This window comes from Ranitomeya variabilis, chromosome 4, assembly GCF_051348905.1.
Source record: "Ranitomeya variabilis isolate aRanVar5 chromosome 4, aRanVar5.hap1, whole genome shotgun sequence".
Lineage (NCBI taxonomy): Eukaryota > Metazoa > Chordata > Amphibia > Anura > Dendrobatidae > Ranitomeya > Ranitomeya variabilis.
Genome location: NC_135235.1, coordinates 40,452,916 through 40,471,505, shown reverse-complemented (window position 1 = coordinate 40,471,505; position 18,590 = coordinate 40,452,916). Strand labels below are relative to the sequence as shown.

General features: G+C 42.9%; 1 protein-coding gene across 1 annotated transcript in view; it reads right to left on the bottom strand.

Annotated features, from left to right (window-relative positions):
• Positions 1–13,935, bottom strand: part of PTPRE (protein tyrosine phosphatase receptor type E) — a 192,559-nt gene extending 178,624 nt beyond the window's left edge. The window contains exon 1 of the mRNA XM_077258389.1: positions 13,623–13,935. Within this exon, the coding sequence (XP_077114504.1) occupies positions 13,623–13,646 (24 nt within the window). The 5' untranslated portion in view covers positions 13,647–13,935. The remainder of the gene's footprint in view (positions 1–13,622) is intronic.
• Between the last annotated feature and the right edge of the window lie 4,655 nt (positions 13,936–18,590).

Sequence of the window (18,590 nt, the reverse complement as noted above, 5' to 3'; positions counted from 1 at the left end):
AAAGATTCCTACACTTCTTTACATGATCGAGATTTTGTAATAATGTCTGATTTCTTTAATGTTTCTCATGAAGACGATCCCTAATCTAAAGGACCACCGGACAATCCGCAGATAATCATGGAGTTCAACTACACGGATCCCCGGCGATCAGCTGTAATTCTGGAGAACGCTGCAGACGATCACTTCTTTTACCTGCCGGGGATGCTAGAGGGGAAATGTAATATTTTAAGGCAGACATTGGGTTACATAGTCTACCATGGTGGCAAGGGTGGGAGTCATTTCTGGTAAAGAGCTTGTGCAAAAATCACTATTCTAGGCAGAAGGGCCGCCGATAAGGATGATATTCTGTGGTCACTGAACGATTGATCACTGATCATTATTATTATTCAGGTCAGCTTACAGTGCGCTCTGTGAAGACTCTCAGATGACAGGAGTGGAACAAGAAATTTGTGATTTCCATACTTCCGGACACATTCCGACTAGATGTGTCCAGACTGCACTTGCATTGAACGGGCCTGTGCACGTCTAGTCGGCATGTAACCGCCGGTATGCAAATCACTAGACTAAGTGCCTATAAGGCTCAAAATGAATAGACCCGGTGTCTACCGTGTTATTATGTATTACCTTCATTGTTTCTTAGTTTTTAGCCATATTCAAATAAATGTGATGTATATATATACATTTATTGCGCTTGTTGGCTTTTTCCACTATATCTTCTGCTGCTCACCGGAGAATCCTCACAGCGCACCACTGTGACAGCAGACTTGCAGCCTAAGGCTGGACAATCCCTTTAACAACTGATCGCTGAGGATCTCTTCGGAGAGACACTGTGTGCTCAGCCTATCATTGAGGGACGCGTCTATCATACTATCCTAGACATGGAATGGCATCTACCAATTAACCAGAAATGTAAAGTATAATAAAGTTCCCCTCCCCCCAAAACATTTTTTATAAAAAATAGGAGCCTCTGAGGACAGGAGCAGAATTTATCCAAGACGTTGGCATATTTACCAATCTAAATGCATCAGCCTTCTGGACACGATTTGTCTGACTGTGCCCCAATATGTCTATCTGGAATATCTCCTCAATTAGCTAATCTGGAGGACTGACGACATTGTTGCTTTAGGCTGCCGTCACACTATCAGTATTTGGACAGTATTTTACATCAGTATATGTAAGGCTACGTTCCCACATCAGGTTTTGATTTTTAGGCACAATCGGGCAACTTTTTAAAAAAACGGATCCATTTTTTTTTTACGCCGGATCCGTTTTTTTCTCATAGATTAGTGCTGGGTTGCGCCTGATGGGCAGACGTTTCTTCGTTTTTTTTCCAGATCCGTCCAAATAGTCGTTTCCGGCGGACGGAGAAAACGTCCAGAGGAAGGTTTTTTTGTGAAAAAAGCGTTGACGAAACCGGCCAAAAACGCGTGAAATGGAGATGTGAAATAATGAATCCGGCCTCCGGATCCGCTTTTCAAGCATTTTCCATTGAAATCTCATGCTGATTTTCCATTCTGGTCTCTCTCCGTTCCATCAGTTTTTACACTATTTGCAACGGATCCGTTTTTTCAAACATTATCCGGATTCTGCCTGAAACAAAAAACCTGATGTGTGAAAGTAGCCTAAGCCAAAACCAGGAGTGGGTGATAAATGCAGAAGTGGTGCATATGTTTCTATTATACTTTTCCTCTAATTGTCCCACTCCTGGTTTTGGCTTTCAAATACTGATGTAAAATACTGACCAAATACTGATAGTGTGACAGCAGCCTTATACTGCAGCCTACAGAAATTAAAGGGCTTGTTACATTACGATAAATGGGCAAAATTGTAGTTTTTTTTTTTTAAACTCCCCAAAAAATCTCAGCTCTCAGAAGTGACTGGGTTGGTAAGGCAAGGAGTTCAGCGCTTCCAAGCTTTTTGCTATACAGCTTGTAAGCGCTGCTCTGAAGTTGGTCAGATTCAGTTCCAGGGCCCCTGTGCTCCTCCATTGCTGCAGAGATAAAGTCACCTCTACTTGCCGCATCAGAGAGCAAACATTTACGCTATGTGCCCATGTTGCGGATTAGGATTAAGAATTTTTGGTGCGGATTCTGCATCTCTTGGCAGAAAACGCAGCTGCGGATTTCACACGTTTTTTGTGTGGATTTACTCCTTTTTTTACCCCTGCGGATTTCTATAATGGAAGGATACAAAAACGCTGCAGATCCGCAAAAAAGAAGTGACATGCTACTTCTTTTAATCCGCGTTTCCGCACGGAATTTTCCGCACCATCAGCACAGCATTTTTTTTTACCATTGATTTACATTGTACAGTAAATCACTTGCGGATCTGCAGCGTTTCTGCACCGCAGGAAATCCGCAACGTGTGCACATAGCCTTAGGCTCATCGGCAGAACTGCGCCGCCGGTCCAAACTGTCAATCATCAAGAACGCACTGCAACTCCGCAAGCAGGAATCCGGGAAGCAGAAGCATAGGCGTGCACAGGAGCTGTTTACATCAAACGGTGCATTTTAAAAGGAGACTACCCGGTATTTGCAAACTTGTCCGACCGACCCATTATTTTGTATTTCTCGTAAGATACTGCGGGCTGGTTAATGTCTTTACCAGATGTGAATTTATCTACATCGCATTACGCCTCAGCTTCATTACTGGTCATTTAAAAACCGCTGACAATGGCGCTATGTCACAACGCGGCGGCCGCGAATAACGGTGTTTTTTTCCACTCACTTTCAAGATTTCTACAGGGGCAGGAGGAAAGCTGCCGCCGGCTGTAGGAATAATGCACAGTGTTAAGTAGAAGCAATTACAGCCTTGCAGCAAAACAAACAGCACCGTATAGGGACAACACATAGTGGTCGTCACCCAGCTTTCCACATTCCTGAATGGTAAACCTGCCTTTACCCGTTCAGAATTTGGTCATCTTTTCACCCTTTATTTTTTTCCTCCCTTCGAAGCGCCCTAACTTATTATTATTATTTTCTGTGCTAATTCTAGTTTTGATTGACACCATTCACTTTACCACGTAACGTGATGAAAAAGTATATAAAAAAAAAACTACAAGCGCAATGAAAAAAAATGTTATTATGCTATTTTGTTGTTTTCACGCCATTCATTGTGGGGTAAATATTACCTGATATCATAATTCTCCATTTTTAGTACATTTACGGCGATACCAAACCTGTATAGTTTTCTGTTTTTTAGGTTTTAGCAGTTAAAAAAAAAATTAACTATGGGAAAAAAAGAAAGGTTTGTGTCAGCACTTTATGAGATCCATAAGGGAATATTCACATGTGGCATTTTTTTGCAGTTAATTTTTCTGTAACCTATTTAGGACGACCATAATCAATGACATTTCAGAAATCTCATTCGTACACTTCGTATTTTTTGCTTCCGTGCGTATTTTGAGCCCTGACACATTTTTGACAAGACGCATCATGCCACTTCTTTTAGCGCTTTTGCAGCACTTTTCACGCATTAAAATAAATGGGTGAAAAATGCAAAAACGTTTTTTCCTGCCGCTAACTCCGTCTTTTTTCAGTAAAGAGTTAAAGGTAACCTCTAGTAGGACGGCTGTATAGGCCCCAGTACAACAATAAAAACGATACCTGTCTTGAAATAATCTGATTTGCCAGTGTTGAGAAATGGAGCCTTGAAGTTACATGCAAATTAGCCTGGAAGTGCACTGGGGGGTGGAGTATCAATATTCCTTGAGTGCATGGACACGCCCCCAATGCACTTCCAGGCAAACTTAGATGTGTCTTATTAAATTTCTTAACACTGGCACATCGGATTACTACAAGACAGGTATCATTTTTATCGTTGTGCAAGGACCTATACAGTCCTATGAAAGAAGGGATATGGCACAGTATACTTTTTTTGCTTGACGCCTCTGTAGGGAAAAAGTAGTGCAGAACTGACGCTTCACATATGCGACAATTCAGCCTTCCAAGTGACATCTCATGGCCGCTAAGTATTTCTCAGTAATGATGTGTGTGAATTGCTCCGCTCTGACTTCATCACTACATTTCCTCGAGACGTCAGTGACAGGATGTAAGGATTTCCTAAGAACCCAGTGTAAGTAATACAGTGGTCAACATAGAGGGATTGAAGGGGTATTCCCAACTTTCAGAAATAACACATATTTACAGGATATATTATGAAGTCCAGATAGTTACGATTGGCATCCTCACCCATGCAGAGAAAAGGAATCTCATTCACCGATTCACTCTGGAGGATTTCCCCATAGAAATAAATGGCGATGTGGCTCAGTATGTACGTGACATGGCAGTCTATGGGAGTTATGTAACGAGAAATTCCCCTCTGTCCGTACAGGCTAATGATTGTCTAAGGTTGTAGTGCTCAGGGAATGCTAGGAGTTGTAGTTCCCTAACAGCCAGAGAAGCAAATTGCAATTTTTACCGCGTTTACGTTTTTTACCGTGACAGCGAGCAGCCAGAAGACCACTGATTTCTCCTACTCCTGACTTGTTTAGAAGCACTTCACCTTCATATTAAAGGTGCAGGTTTCTTTTAGCAGTGCAGGGGTTAGTCTGCTAAGTTGATATATTTTGGAAGCTTTCCTGCATTAAGGCTCTCAGCTGTTCTCTGTTAGCCGTTCCCATCCCCTTTTCTTGATAACCAGCCATGCTAAAGCAGACAGCTGAGCGATGCAGCCCACAGCTGTCTGTTTTGCCTGGCAGGTTATTAAAAATACAGGGGAACACATGCCGTTTTTTGTTAAATTATTTATTTAGATGGCATTAGAAGCAGTGTTTGCCAAGCTGTCATGCACATGACAGCGCGGCAAACACTGGATGTTCGGCCTCCACATTCAAGTGAATGGGGTCCGGGTTCGGGTATTGTTCTGGTACTTGAACCTAACTTTTTCTAACTGTTCGTTCAAATCCGCCGGACCTGAACATCCAGGGATTTGCCCATCACTACTCATCATAATGCAAAATTCCATGTGATTTGGAGATGAAAGTGGCCCTCTAATTTTTGGGGTCCCTGTGTGACTGCCCAGATTGCACCAATGATATGTGCACGATAGTATACAGTACTGAGCATAATTGAGTACACCGCTTTCGAAAAGTAAGATTTTAATCAATATCTCAACACAAGAACTATTTCCAAAATTTGGATAAGACTGAATTTCTTAGAACATTTTTAACCCATAAAATGAAAATATGGTTAATAATATAACTTCCATTACAAAATCTTCAGTTTTACCCAAATTAGTTGATCCAAAAATGAGTACACCTACATCAAAAACTTCATCTAGTATTTTGTAGGACATCCATTATATTTAATGACAGCACTAAGTCTTCTAGGCCTGTAATGTAGAAATTGGCGACACATTGGAACATCTACCTTTTTACATCTTTTAGAGCCTGGATGCTGGATGGAGAGTGAAATGAAGCTCCTCAACCTCAGCAGCACGCATGCAGCCCCACGTGAGCGTAAGGGGGTAGAAGAAAACGCCGAGTCAAGAAGAAGCTTATAATAGGAATATTAATGTCTTATATTATTATATGTTTTTATAAAAGAATTTGCATTTTATCTTTATGGCCGGTGTGTGTCTTGGCTTTTCTGGAGGTTCTACCTCCAGGCCTTCCCCGGGGATTGGAGAGGTCTGTCCATAGGGGAACAATTACAGGGCATAGAGATATAGTTGCAGCAGTTTGGGTGAGATATGGTTAACATTTTGGGATTAGCCCGCATATGGGGAAGGGTTAGATCTGATAAAAAGAGAACGCACTTCCAAGTAGAGTAGGTAGAGAGAGAGAGTAGGAAATCTCTGACAGTGTGAGGTGCTACAGCCTCAAGTTCAGAAGCGGAAAAGTGTCCTCTCAGGGTCAAGTGCTCTATACAGCATGAGGACACACCTGAAGTTTAGCGAAGAATCCGGGGTGGTCCAGAGAATAGGATTCAGGAGAGGCATCGGTATTCATGGCTCTCTCTTCCCTTGTTGGAAGAGGCCGGTCGGGTCACAGCGAGAGGGAAAGATGGTGGGCCTCAGGGACGCTGCAATGACGGACAGGAAACTCCTGAAACCAGCAGAAGCTGTTGAGGCGGGGCAGGTCGGGCAGAACAGAGGCAAGAATTGATGGCACACCGGGCAAAGGGAACATCAAAAGGGGTTCTGTCTACTGTACACCACAGGCGAATGTACCTGAACCTGTTGGACTGGAAACAAGGTCGGTCTCCTGTTATATGTGCAACTGTATCGGGTCACGTCATTGGTGCGACGTCGGAAGAGCGAAGCCAGTCGGGCAGCACGCCCAGCGAAAGTGACAGGGAGGCGCCATTTTCCTTTCAGCATCAGAGCAGAGACACACGAAACCTCTCTAGCTATGAGTCGAATATCTACCAAGTACTGCCGAGACGGAGACATCATCTAATGAGCAAATCATTTACCTCACCACTCCGGTGCCGCACCTTTCTTGTGTAAAGAAATAATTCTCTTTCTCGGGTCTTGTGACATTTCTCTTCCACGTGGTGCCATTGCTGACAGAATTAAATAGGAAGCGGTTTTCTTTGTTAGGCATTGCCGGTTTATAGTCACCTGTCTGCTGGACACCTGTTTAATGAATTAGTCTTATCTACGGGTCAATTCTTGTTAATTAAAATGTTGTAGTCTAAACTTTAGCTTTGCTCTTAAGTGTTTAATTAATGAGTACACCCCAATGAATTAATTAATTGTTTGGGTGTGCAAAATAACAAATCTTCTTTGCACTCAATAGCCACATTGGTGGAAGTATTTAGCAGTATGGCATCCCTTAGAAAATGTTGATTCTGAAAGAAATGATAGGTTTTCTGACAAATCTGTTGGGGTGTACTCATTTATGCTGAATACTATATATTGTTGAAGACTAAAATGCAGCATTTCAAATACTATTGAAGGGATCATATGACATTTTACTAAAAAAAATGCAAAATAAAAGCTTCTTCGAATCTGCAGGAAGTTCATCCATCATTGTGAACCATTTTGATGAATTTGACACAAAATCTGCTGGTCTGAAAATAAAGAAAAGCCCAACAATTGACACAATAAATCAAAATAAAAAAATGATAAATTGAGGCTATTGACTGCCACCCAAAAAAAAAAGAATAATAAAAAATTATGATTCAGCACAAACAAGATATCACCTCGTTTTCTAAAGTAGTAATTGGCACCGCCCCAGCTTGGTTCTCCTCCTAATCTCATGGTTTTGACTACATGATTATGTCAGCACAAAGCATCGGAGGACATGAAGCATTTCTGGAATCCTGTGGGAAGAAGGCACCAAACACAATATAGAAGACGCTTTATTCTATCAGATTTCTAAGCTAAACATGAAGCGTGTGCCCCTTGTCTGGACCCTTGTGACGGGGGGTATTTACCATTCACATTATGCTGGACTTAGGGCACGTTCATACGCTAAGTATTTGGTGAGGATATTTCTGCATTTCTTGGCAGGAAAAACGCTGTGTAAGAATAGGCACTTTTTTTAAACATTTTTCCCATACATTTTTGGTGCATTATTTTCCCCCATTCATTAATATGAGTGAAATCTGCAGCAAAAACTGTGAAAGAATTGACACGCGGCAGATCTACATCCGCAAGTTACAAATAAGCAACGTGTGCACGAGACTGCAAGATTCTCACTGACTTTGCTGCTACTAGGAAATCCTTCAGGTTTTGTGACAAATCTGAGCAGAAAAAGACGCGACAAATCTACATGTGCACAGGACCTGATGTTTTTTGGGGTGAAGGAGAAAATATCTGCAGAGAGATCTGGAAAGACAAACTTCACTACAGATCACGTTCCCACAAGACTGCGGACAGCACAATGTCCAGAATATTCACTTATAAAAAACTAGAAATCTGACAGGAAAAAAATAACAAGAAGCCTCATTATATTATATAAAAATGTTCCACTATGTGTGTGTGAAGAAAAAGTGAGTGGGAAATTACAAAATCAGTTCGATACCGTGGATACTGTAGATAAAAAGACAGACAGACAGACAGACAGATAGATAGATAGATAGATAGATAGATAGATAGATAGATAGATAGATGATAGATAATAGATAGATAGATAATAGATAGATGATAGATAGATAGATAGATAGATAGATAGATAGATAGATAGATGATAGATAATAGATAGACGATAGATAGATAGATAGATAAATAGATAGATAGATAGATAGATGATAGATAGATAGATAGATAGATAGATAGATAGATAGATAGATAGATAGATAGATAGATAATAGATAGATAGATAATAGATAGATGATAGATAGATAGATAGATAGATAGATAGATAGATAGATAATAGATAGATAGATAGATAGATAGATAGATGATAGATAATAGATAGATAATAGATAGATGATAGATAGATAATAGATAGATGATAGATAGATAGATAGATAGATAGATACATAGATAGATGATAGATAGATAGATAGATAGATAGATAGATGATAGATAGATAGATAGATAGATAGATAGATAGATAGATGATAGATAATAGATAGATAGATAATAGATAGATGATAGATAGATAATAGATAGATAGATAGATAGATAGATAGATAGATAGATAGATAGATAGATAGATGATAGATAATAGATAGATGATAGATAGATAGATAGATAGATAGATAATAGATAGATGATAGATAGATAGATAGATAGATAGATAGATAGATAGATAGATAGATGATAGATAATAGATAGATAGATAATAGATAGATGATAGATAGATAATAGATAGATAGATAGATAGATGATAGATAATAGATAGATGATAGATAGATAGATAGATAGATAGATAGATAGATAGATAGATAGATAATAGATAGATGATAGATAGATGATAGATAGATAGATAGATGATAGATAGATAGATGATAGATAGATAGATAGATAGATAGATAGATAGATAGATAGATAATAGATAGATAGATACATAGATAGATAGATACATATTAGATAGATAGATGATAGATAATTGCAAAAAATAAGAGCAGCACAGAAAAGAAAAACAAAATTCAGGGTGCAAGGCCCCTCAGGTATGTACCAAACCTTGTCATAGGAGTCCAAAAAAAGCCCGGGGCTTCAGGAAAATGGCCGCGGGATGCCGCGCGTGCACAGATGGAGATCGCGGCGGCCATTTTCCTGAAGCCCCGGGCAGCAGAGCGCTCCATCTGCGCACGCGCGGCCTCAGGAAGATGGCCGCCGCCAGCGATAAAGCGGTGAATAGCGCAGATCGCGCTTTTTTCCTTCAGCTGTGCAGTGCATTCCGTTGTTGAGAATGTGCAAACCACTACGCCACCAACGGAAAGATGAGCAAGATCTGGGGGAGAAGAAGTGATTTCACCATGCCCATTTGACCAGACCAGCCTGATTGACAGGCGAAAACGGCGACTTTGGTAACGTATTTCGACAGCATAGGTGGGGAATCAGGGAACACAAAATACACTATTGTAATGCACAGCTCAGGCCCTATTTATTGGTATTTTTATCTCATACTGAAAAAACGGGGTGACAGGTGCCCTTTAATCTCATTTGTGTACAAAAGATATAACAAATCTTAAGAAGCAATGTGTATAAAGTGCATACAGTGAGCAATATAAGTGCAAATATAAATACAAGGTGATTTTCTGGATTTGTTTTCTCATTGTGACTCTCATAGTTGTGGTCTACCTATGATGACAATTACAGGCCTCTCTCATCTTTATAAGTGGGAGAACTTGCACAATTGGTCGCTGACTAAATACTTTTTGTCCCCACTGTAGATAGATGAATAGATAGATAGATAGATAGATAGATAGATAGATAGATAGATAGATATGAGATAGATAGATATGGGATAGATGATAGATAGATAGATAGATAATAGATGGATAAATAGATAGATAGATAATAGATAGATGATAGATAATAGATGGATAAATAGATAGATAGATAGATAGATAGATAGATAGATAGATAGATAGATAGATAGATAGATAGATAGATAATAGATAGATATGGGATAGATAGATAGATAGATAGATAGATAGATAGATAGATAGATGATAGATAGATAGATAGATAGATAGATAGATAGACAGACAGACAGACAGACAGACAGATAGATAGATAGATACATAGATAGATAGATAGATAGATAGATAGATAGATAGATAGATAGATAGATAGATAATAGATAGATATGGGATAGATAGATAGATAGATAGATAGATAGATAGATAGATAGATAGATAGATAGATAATAGATAGATAAATAGATAGATAGATAGATAGATAGATAGATAGATAGATAGATAATAGATAGATATGGGATAGATAGATAGATAGATAGATAGATAGATAGATAGATAGATAATAGATAGACAGATAGATAGATAGATAGATAGATAGATAGATAGATAGATTGCTCCTGACATCGCAGAACGTGATATTTTCATGACACAATTTTCTACAATCCTCGTTGCCTCTTTGCTATACACATATTTTTGTGGATCGTAGAGAGATCAGACAGTTAATAACATTGTGGACATTTGAGATGACCACAAAAATGACGGTCGTAGTGACAGGATGATTGACCACTTCACAAAGTGCTAATAAAGTTATGGCAGTGGCCAGATAACCAATTAGAGACTTCAAACCAACTGATATCCTCCACGTCCATCCTTCTTTCTGAGCACAGGTTGTCTCTGTGGCGGCCTGGACACATTGTAGCTTTACTCTAAAGAAGTTGAGTAACTTTGTAGATACATTGTGTCACTTATTTAGCACTTTTCTTGCCTTACTGACTTTATTATGCTTCAGAGCTGCAATCACAAATCTGCTGGTTGCTATTAGAAACAGTAAAAAAAAAAAAAACTGTAGTCGGACGTGATCTCCTAATAGCTTAGCTGAGATCATATGATGGAAAGAGAGAATCCGGCCTCCCATACACCACAGACAGCGGCCAACACCAATCGCTCTGTCCCCCCATGCACATGCATGCTCACCTTGGCCGAGCGTGCATGTATTCTCAGTGAGGAAGGATATATTAAAAGCACAGACATACCACAGATGATATTTAAATAAAATAATCTCTATTTTTAAAAAATGTGCATATAAAATAAAAAGTCCCGGTGTTCTGTGAGAGGTAGTGGACACCACTAAATTGAGAGAACAACCAAAACAACAGAGCACATGGACGGCCAAAAAGTATATCAAGCTGGAATTAGATTATAAAATGCCTTTATAAATCACAAAAAAAATCACATAAAAACATATAAAATACATACAAAAAGCCAGATGATAAAGGCAGACCCAGTAGCCTTATTTCCAAATATATTCCTCAGTCCAAAAAATTAAATAAATTCATACTGATGAAAAAAAGTGCAGAGTGCAAAGCAAAAAATACAAAGGACTTGTGTATGGTCACCACATCCAAATGAACAACAACAATAAAGTGCTACGCGCTAGGAGGAAGCACAACAAATATTGGTAATATACCTTTCCACCCCGACGCGCGTTTCAGAATACTTCCTTCGTCAGGGGTTTTTTTAAGTGATTTTTTTGTCCTGATATGCGCACACATTTATTTTAATTTAATTATTGCCACTTTTATTCAATAAAGGCATTTTATAATCTATTTCCACCTTGATATACTTTTTTTTGGCCGTCCATGTGCTCTGTTGTTTTGGTTGTTCTCTCAGTAAGGAAGGAGAATAATTTGCTGACAGATACCAGTGCTGGAGACTTATTTCCAGTGAGAACAGAAATTTTGAGAATTTATAATCCAACATGTTCATCCCTCTACCCCCCAATATCTGCCGTCAGGGTAGAGGGGGCGTCCCTCATACACATTAGATGGTGGTTTGATCCTGCTGAAATCGCTAGGTTTGGTCAACATTAATTTAATGTGTATGGAGGACACTCCACCGACATTCCAAATGACCTAGGGTCTGGGCAGATTCAGTGATTTCAGCTCTGAAGCCAGCAGAATTTTATACACAGCTGTCTATTTATTAGTAGAGATGAGCAGGACCTTGGTGTTGAGGCCACGTCAGACCCTGCTCCTCCGACCTGCCGGGATTCGGGCAGCAGGGTGATGGTCACAGGGCTTTGGATCAGCAGACACCGATGTGGCGGCTGGATCAGGCTCCCACTTCTCTTTCTGATCACGTCTTATCTGTACCCATTTGATTGATGACCCACATTATGTGCAGATGGCGGCCACCAAGGGGCCACAACTGAGGGGCCCAAGAGCCACATGAGAATTGTTGTTTTCACAACTGCAGCCCCAAGAATATACATCACCCACCATCAAGACTCGGACATGGCCGCTCCGCCGGCACCATAGACCTAAATTATGCAAATTAGCACAGAACCAGTATAGAATCCCAATGAAGTCGTCATCATCGCACTGCACATAGTAATCCAACGACTGCCAAACTGAGCCTGCAAAACTACAACTCCCATCATGCCTGGAAGCCACGGAGCTCCTGAAGCAGCCTTATATCAGGAGCTGCACTCAGGTGAACCCACATGGCAGGGAAGCACTGGAGCTCAGCCGGGCATTAGCTGCGGAGGACATGACACTGTGGCTTCTTCTGCATTCATTGCAGCCTCTACCCCGACCTCACACTCTGCAGTCACATCATCTACAGGCACTGGATGCTCCGCAGAGCATTGCGCTCTGGTGTGAGGTTCTGCATCAGCTGCGCCCTCTGCAGAGCAGGACATTATACTCACAGCAGTGCCATGACTTATGCTGCAATACATGTGACTGTACATTATTACTGCGCCGTTACTATGCTTTACCTTGTAGGAATGAGGTTCTGCATCAGCTGTGTTCTGGGTGGGATACCACTATGCTATGAATTATAGGGGATCCGTGCACAACTAATACTAGATTTTGTAAAAATGAGGTTCTGCGCCAACTGTGCTCTGTTCATAACCTCTACTATACCTTGTAGACATGAGGTTCTGCATCAGCTGGGGTTTATAAATGCCACTAATACATTTAGAAATGAGGTTCTGCATCAGCTGTGGTCTGTGTATAATCTATATTATGCCTTGTAGACATGAGGTTCTGCATCAGCTATGGTTTTTAAATACCACTAATATATTCAGGAGGTTCTGCATTAGCTGTGGTCTGTGCATACCCTATACTGTGCCCGGTAGACAAGAGGTTCTGCATCAGCTGTGGTCTCTGCATACCCTGAACTGTGCCTGGCAGACATGAGGTTCTGCATCAGCTGTGGTTTGTAAATACTACTAATACCCTTAGGAATGAGGTTCTGCATCAGCATTGGTTCTTGCAGAAAAAAACACCGGTGTATCATCTAAATCAATACCACCACTGACAACCACCCACTCAGCCGTCATTCTCGTGCAATGCAGCCATGAGGTTCTGCATCAGCTGCGGTCTGTAAATGACACTGAGCTGCCCTGTAGTAATCAGGTTCTGCAGCAGCTGTGGCATTAATAATGGCATGTGTGCAGTTACCTAAATCAGCGCCACCACTGACACCCACCCACTCAGCCTTCATTCTCCTCCCATGCAGCTCTGAGGTTCTGCATCAGCTGCGGTTCCGTGCTATCCCCCCACCAGAAGTTCTTACTTGTGGGCTGCAGGGCGCTGTCATCCCTGGCGCTTACACTGGAGGAGCCGCCGCCGCTGCTGCACACCTCTCCCCGGGGCCGGCGCCGAGCTCCGCTCCTCCGCTGCGCGGCATTTCCTGGACAGTGTTACTCAAGCAGAAAGAGAAACAATCCTCCCATGTGCCGGGACCGGGGCTGAGCAGGGGGAAGGGACCGGGGCTGAGCCGGGGGGCTGCCCTCCAATGTGGGGAATGCTGCCCAGCCGGGGCTCACGCTGCAGCCTACACCATCCTCACCCCCAGTGTGCAGGGGAGTGTGTGCCCGAGCAGTGTCACTGCGGGAGGGGCCCCAGCTCCACACTGCACGGGGAGGCTCCGCCAGCACCGATTGGTCTCCTGTACGCGGCAGGCAGCGCATGAATGGGGAAAGCCGCCTCCTCCCATCCGCATCAGCGCAGAACCGCCGGGTACAAGGGGAGACCGGAGGCTGGAGAGAGGGATGATGATGGAGGAAGGAGAGAAGGATGATGGAGAGAAGGAAGGAGAGAGGGATGATGGAGGGAGGAAGGAGAGAGGGATGATGGAGAGAGAAGGAAGGAGAGAGGGATGATGGAGAGAGAAGGAAGGAGAGAGGGATGATGGAGGAAGGAGAGAGGAGGAAGGAGAGAGGGATGATGGAGGAAGGAGAGAAGGAAGGAGAGAGGAGGAAGGAGAGAGGGATGATGGAGAGAGAAGGAAGGAGAGAGGGATGATGGAGGGAGGAAGGAGAGAGGGATGGAGAGAGGAGTGAGGGATGATGGAGGGAGGAAGGAGAGAGGGATGATGGAGAGAGGAAGGAGAGAGGGATGATGGAGGGAGGAGTGAGGGATGATGGAGGGAGGAAGGAGAGAGGGATGATGGAGAGAGGAAGGAGAGAGGGATGATGGAGGGAGGAGTGAGGGATGATGGAGGGAGGAAGGAGAGAGGGATGGAGAGAGGAGGAAGGAAGGAGAGAGGGATGATGGAGGAAGGAGAGAGGAGGAAGGAGAGAGGGATGATGGAGGAAGGAGAGAAGGAAGGAGAGAGGAGGAAGGAGAGAGGGATGATGGAGAGAGAAGGAAGGAGAGAGGGATGATGGAGGGAGGAAGGAGAGAGGGATGGAGAGAGGAGTGAGGGATGATGGAGGGAGGAAGGAGAGAGGGATGATGGAGAGAGGAAGGAGAGAGGGATGATGGAGGGAGGAGTGAGGGATGATGGAGGGAGGAAGGAGAGAGGGATGATGGAGAGAGGAAGGAGAGAGGGATGATGGAGGGAGGAGTGAGGGATGATGGAGGGAGGAAGGAGAGAGGGATGGAGAGAGGAGGAAGGAAGGAGAGAGGGATGATGGAGGAAGGAGAGAGGAGGAAGGAGAGAGGGATGATGGAGAGAGAAGGAAGGAGAGAGGGATGATGGAGGGAGGAAGGAGAGAGGGATGATGGAGAGAGAAGGAAGGAGAGAGGGATGATGGAGGGAGGAAGGAGAGAGGGATGATGGAGAGAGAAGGAAGGAGAGAGGGATGATGGAGGGAGGAAGGAGAGAGGGATGGAGAGAGGAGTGAGGGATGATGGAGGGAGGAAGGAGAGAGGGATGATGGAGAGAGAAGGAAGGAGAGAGGGATGATGGAGAGAGAAGGAAGGAGAGAGGGATGATGGAGGGAGGAAGGAGAGAGGGATGATGGAGAGAGGAAGGAGAGAGGGATGATGGAGAGAGAAGGAAGGAGAGAGGGATGATGGAGAGAGAAGGAAGGAGAGAGGGATGATGGAGGGAGGAAGGAGAGAGGGATGATGGAGAGAGGAAGGAGAGAGGGATGATGGAGGGAGGAGTGAGGGATGATGGAGAGAGGGATGGAGAGAGGAGGAAGGAAGGAGAGAAGGATGATGGAGAGGAGGAAGGAGAGAGGGATGATGGAGGGAGGAAGGAGAGAGGGATGATATAGAGAAGGAAGAAGAGAGAGATGATGGTGAGAAGGAAGGAGAGAGGGATAGAGAGAGAAAGGAGGAGAGAGAAATGATGGAGAGAAAGAAGGAGAGAGGGATGATGGAAAGAAGTAAGGCGAGAGGGATGATGGGGAGAAGGAAGGAGAGGGATGATGGAGAGAGAAGGAAGGCGAGGGGGATGATGGAGAGAGAAGGAAGGCGAGGGGGATGATGGAGAGAGAAGGAAGGAGAGAGGGATGATGGAGAGAACGAAGGAGAGAGGGATGATGGAGAGGGGAAGGTGAGAGGGATGATGGAGAGAGAAGGGAGAAAGGGATGATATTGAGAAGGAAGAAGAGAGGGATGATGGGGAGAAGGAAGGAGAGAGGGATGATGGAGAAAGAAGGAGGGAGAGACGGATGATGGAGAGAGAGGGAAGGAGAGACATAATGGAAGGATAGATAGATGGATATTGGATGTGTGATCAACAAAAAATAGATAGATAATAGATAGATAATAGATAGATAATAGCATATTATCAGCAACCACAAATGCACGCAAAAACGCATACAAACGCATGCTAATGCAGCGTTTTTATCCGCATCTGCTTACACGACGGCAAAAAAATGCTGCATGTATTTGCGTTTTTTGCCTGCGTTTGTGTTTTATGCGCATGCGTTCGATATTTCCAGGAGGTTGTGTCTCAATAAGTTCCTGGACATGCGCAGTCTGAAGTATGCAAGCGCATTGAACGCATGCATATGAAAGGACATGGGTATGCATGCGTTCCCATAGACAGTAATGTGGATTTTAACGCACTCATGTGCATGCCTGTGCATATTTGATGGATTTTTGACACCTCCAAAAATACACGTTGTATTATCTGCACCCCGCCACACACCGTGAAAAAATGCATGTGCAAGCAAACGCGGGTGAACGCATACAAACGCATGTCCCTGCGTACACCATGTTAAAGAGAGGGACGTCTGGCACATATGGATGTATGCGTCAGAAACGCTGCGGACACAACCGCAAATGTGAAAGTGGCCTAAGAATTCTCTTCACGTAGTGACCTCTAGAGGCGGACTGCTGTCATAACAAGATTATATTTTGCAGTCCTATAAAATAATCGGTGGGTGCACATTTTATTGGTCCATGTTCAGACTTGTAGACATAATATTTTACATCATATAATGCAGTAAAAAGACAAATTGGCAAACATATAATCTACCCACAGGCGGATTTGGTCCTATCACTGCGAAAGTGATCTGCCGCTAATTCCTTCCATTAAGTAAATGGCATGGGAATGAGTTTCCGGTGAGTGGTCACTGGCTGGAGGCTTGGGGTAACTTGCTATTAGGGTCATGCAGACGAGCGTATTAATAGGACAGCAGCCTGACCCCTTATACAATATGGCCATACAGATGAATGATTTTTCCCTCGGCCCGAATGTCAGCATGCAAGTCTATGGGGGTGTAAAAAAAACAACGGACCCCCACGGACCACCCTAGTGGCATCCAATTTTTCAGATGCATTTCTATTATAAACCAGGAAAACTGGTTTGCTCGATTGCAGCTGCCCTAAGAGTGAGATTTGTTTTTCACTTTCTAGGCCTTGGAATTGGTGGGGGGCCAATATCTACTTTGACATTGGGCTCCATACTAGATTCATTCTTATACTGGGACGTTCATAGTCGCCCACAGGCCTGCATTTGCTAGAACTGCACCCATTTTATAACGGAAATTACATAAAACATCTGTCCCAGGCACTCTCCTGGCAAATTCCACTTTAAAAAAAAAATTGTAATCAGTAGACTACAAATATTACTAATGTAATAGATTGCAAAAAAACGAAAGAAATGACCTGGCAGTGGTGTGAGCTCCCTTTTCTTTGAGTTGAACATGATATAGCTTCCATGGCTTGGGGTCCATAGTCGGCCCCAGTCTGCTCGGCCCTTATTCACACCTTGTCCCTGGTGGGATCGCTTAGGCTACGTTCACATTTGCGTTGTGCGCCGCAGCGTCGACGACGCAACGCACAACGCAAACAAAAACGCAACAAAACGCATGCTAAAACGCTGCGTTTTGCGACGCATGCGTCCTTTTTTGCCGAAAGTTGGACGCAAAAAAAATGCAACTTGTTGCGTTCTCTGCGCCCAACGCTTGCGGCCAAAAAAACGCATGCATCGCAAAACGCAGCACAACGCATGTCCATGCGCCCCCATGTTAAATATAGGGGCGCATGACGCATGCGGCGACGCTGCGGCGCCCGATGCTGCGGCGCCAAACGCTAATGTGAACGTAGACATATACTCTTGTTTGATCAAAGGCAGTGTTTACTAAGTACCCCATGTTATTTATATGTAATATTGATTTTTATTTACTTACCTCAGAGTATAGGTTAATAAGGTTTCTATCTGAGGTTTTAATATAATAGATACTAGATGACCCGGCATCAAAATTATGGGGTCTGGAATGATGTCTACATTTTGGGGGTCTCACATTTTGAGTTTGAATATTGGTGTTTGGGGACTGAACCTTGGAATCTGGTTATAATTGAAGGGTTTTCCAAGCATTTAAAAAATTGTAATTTTACCTACAAATACCATCTGGGATCACTATTATGGGCAATCCCCGTACTCTATTCTGTGCTCACAGTAAAGAGTTTATTAGTGTACTGTGACATCACTGTGTTTATTATCCCTGTACTGTGACATCACTGTGTTTATTATCCCTGTACTGTGACATCACTGTGTTTATTATCCCTGTACTGTGACATCACTGTGTTTATTATCCCTGTACTGTGACATCACTGTGTTTATTATCCCTGTACTGTGACATCACTGTGTTTATTATCCCTGTACTGTGACATCACTGTGTTTATTATCCCTGTACTGTGACATCACTGTGTTTATTATCCCTGTACTGTGACATCACTGTGTTTATTATCCCTGTACTGTGACATCACTGTGTTTATTATCCCTGTACTGTGACATCACTGTGTTTATTATCCCTGTACTGTGACATCACTGTTTATTATCCCTGTACTGTGACAT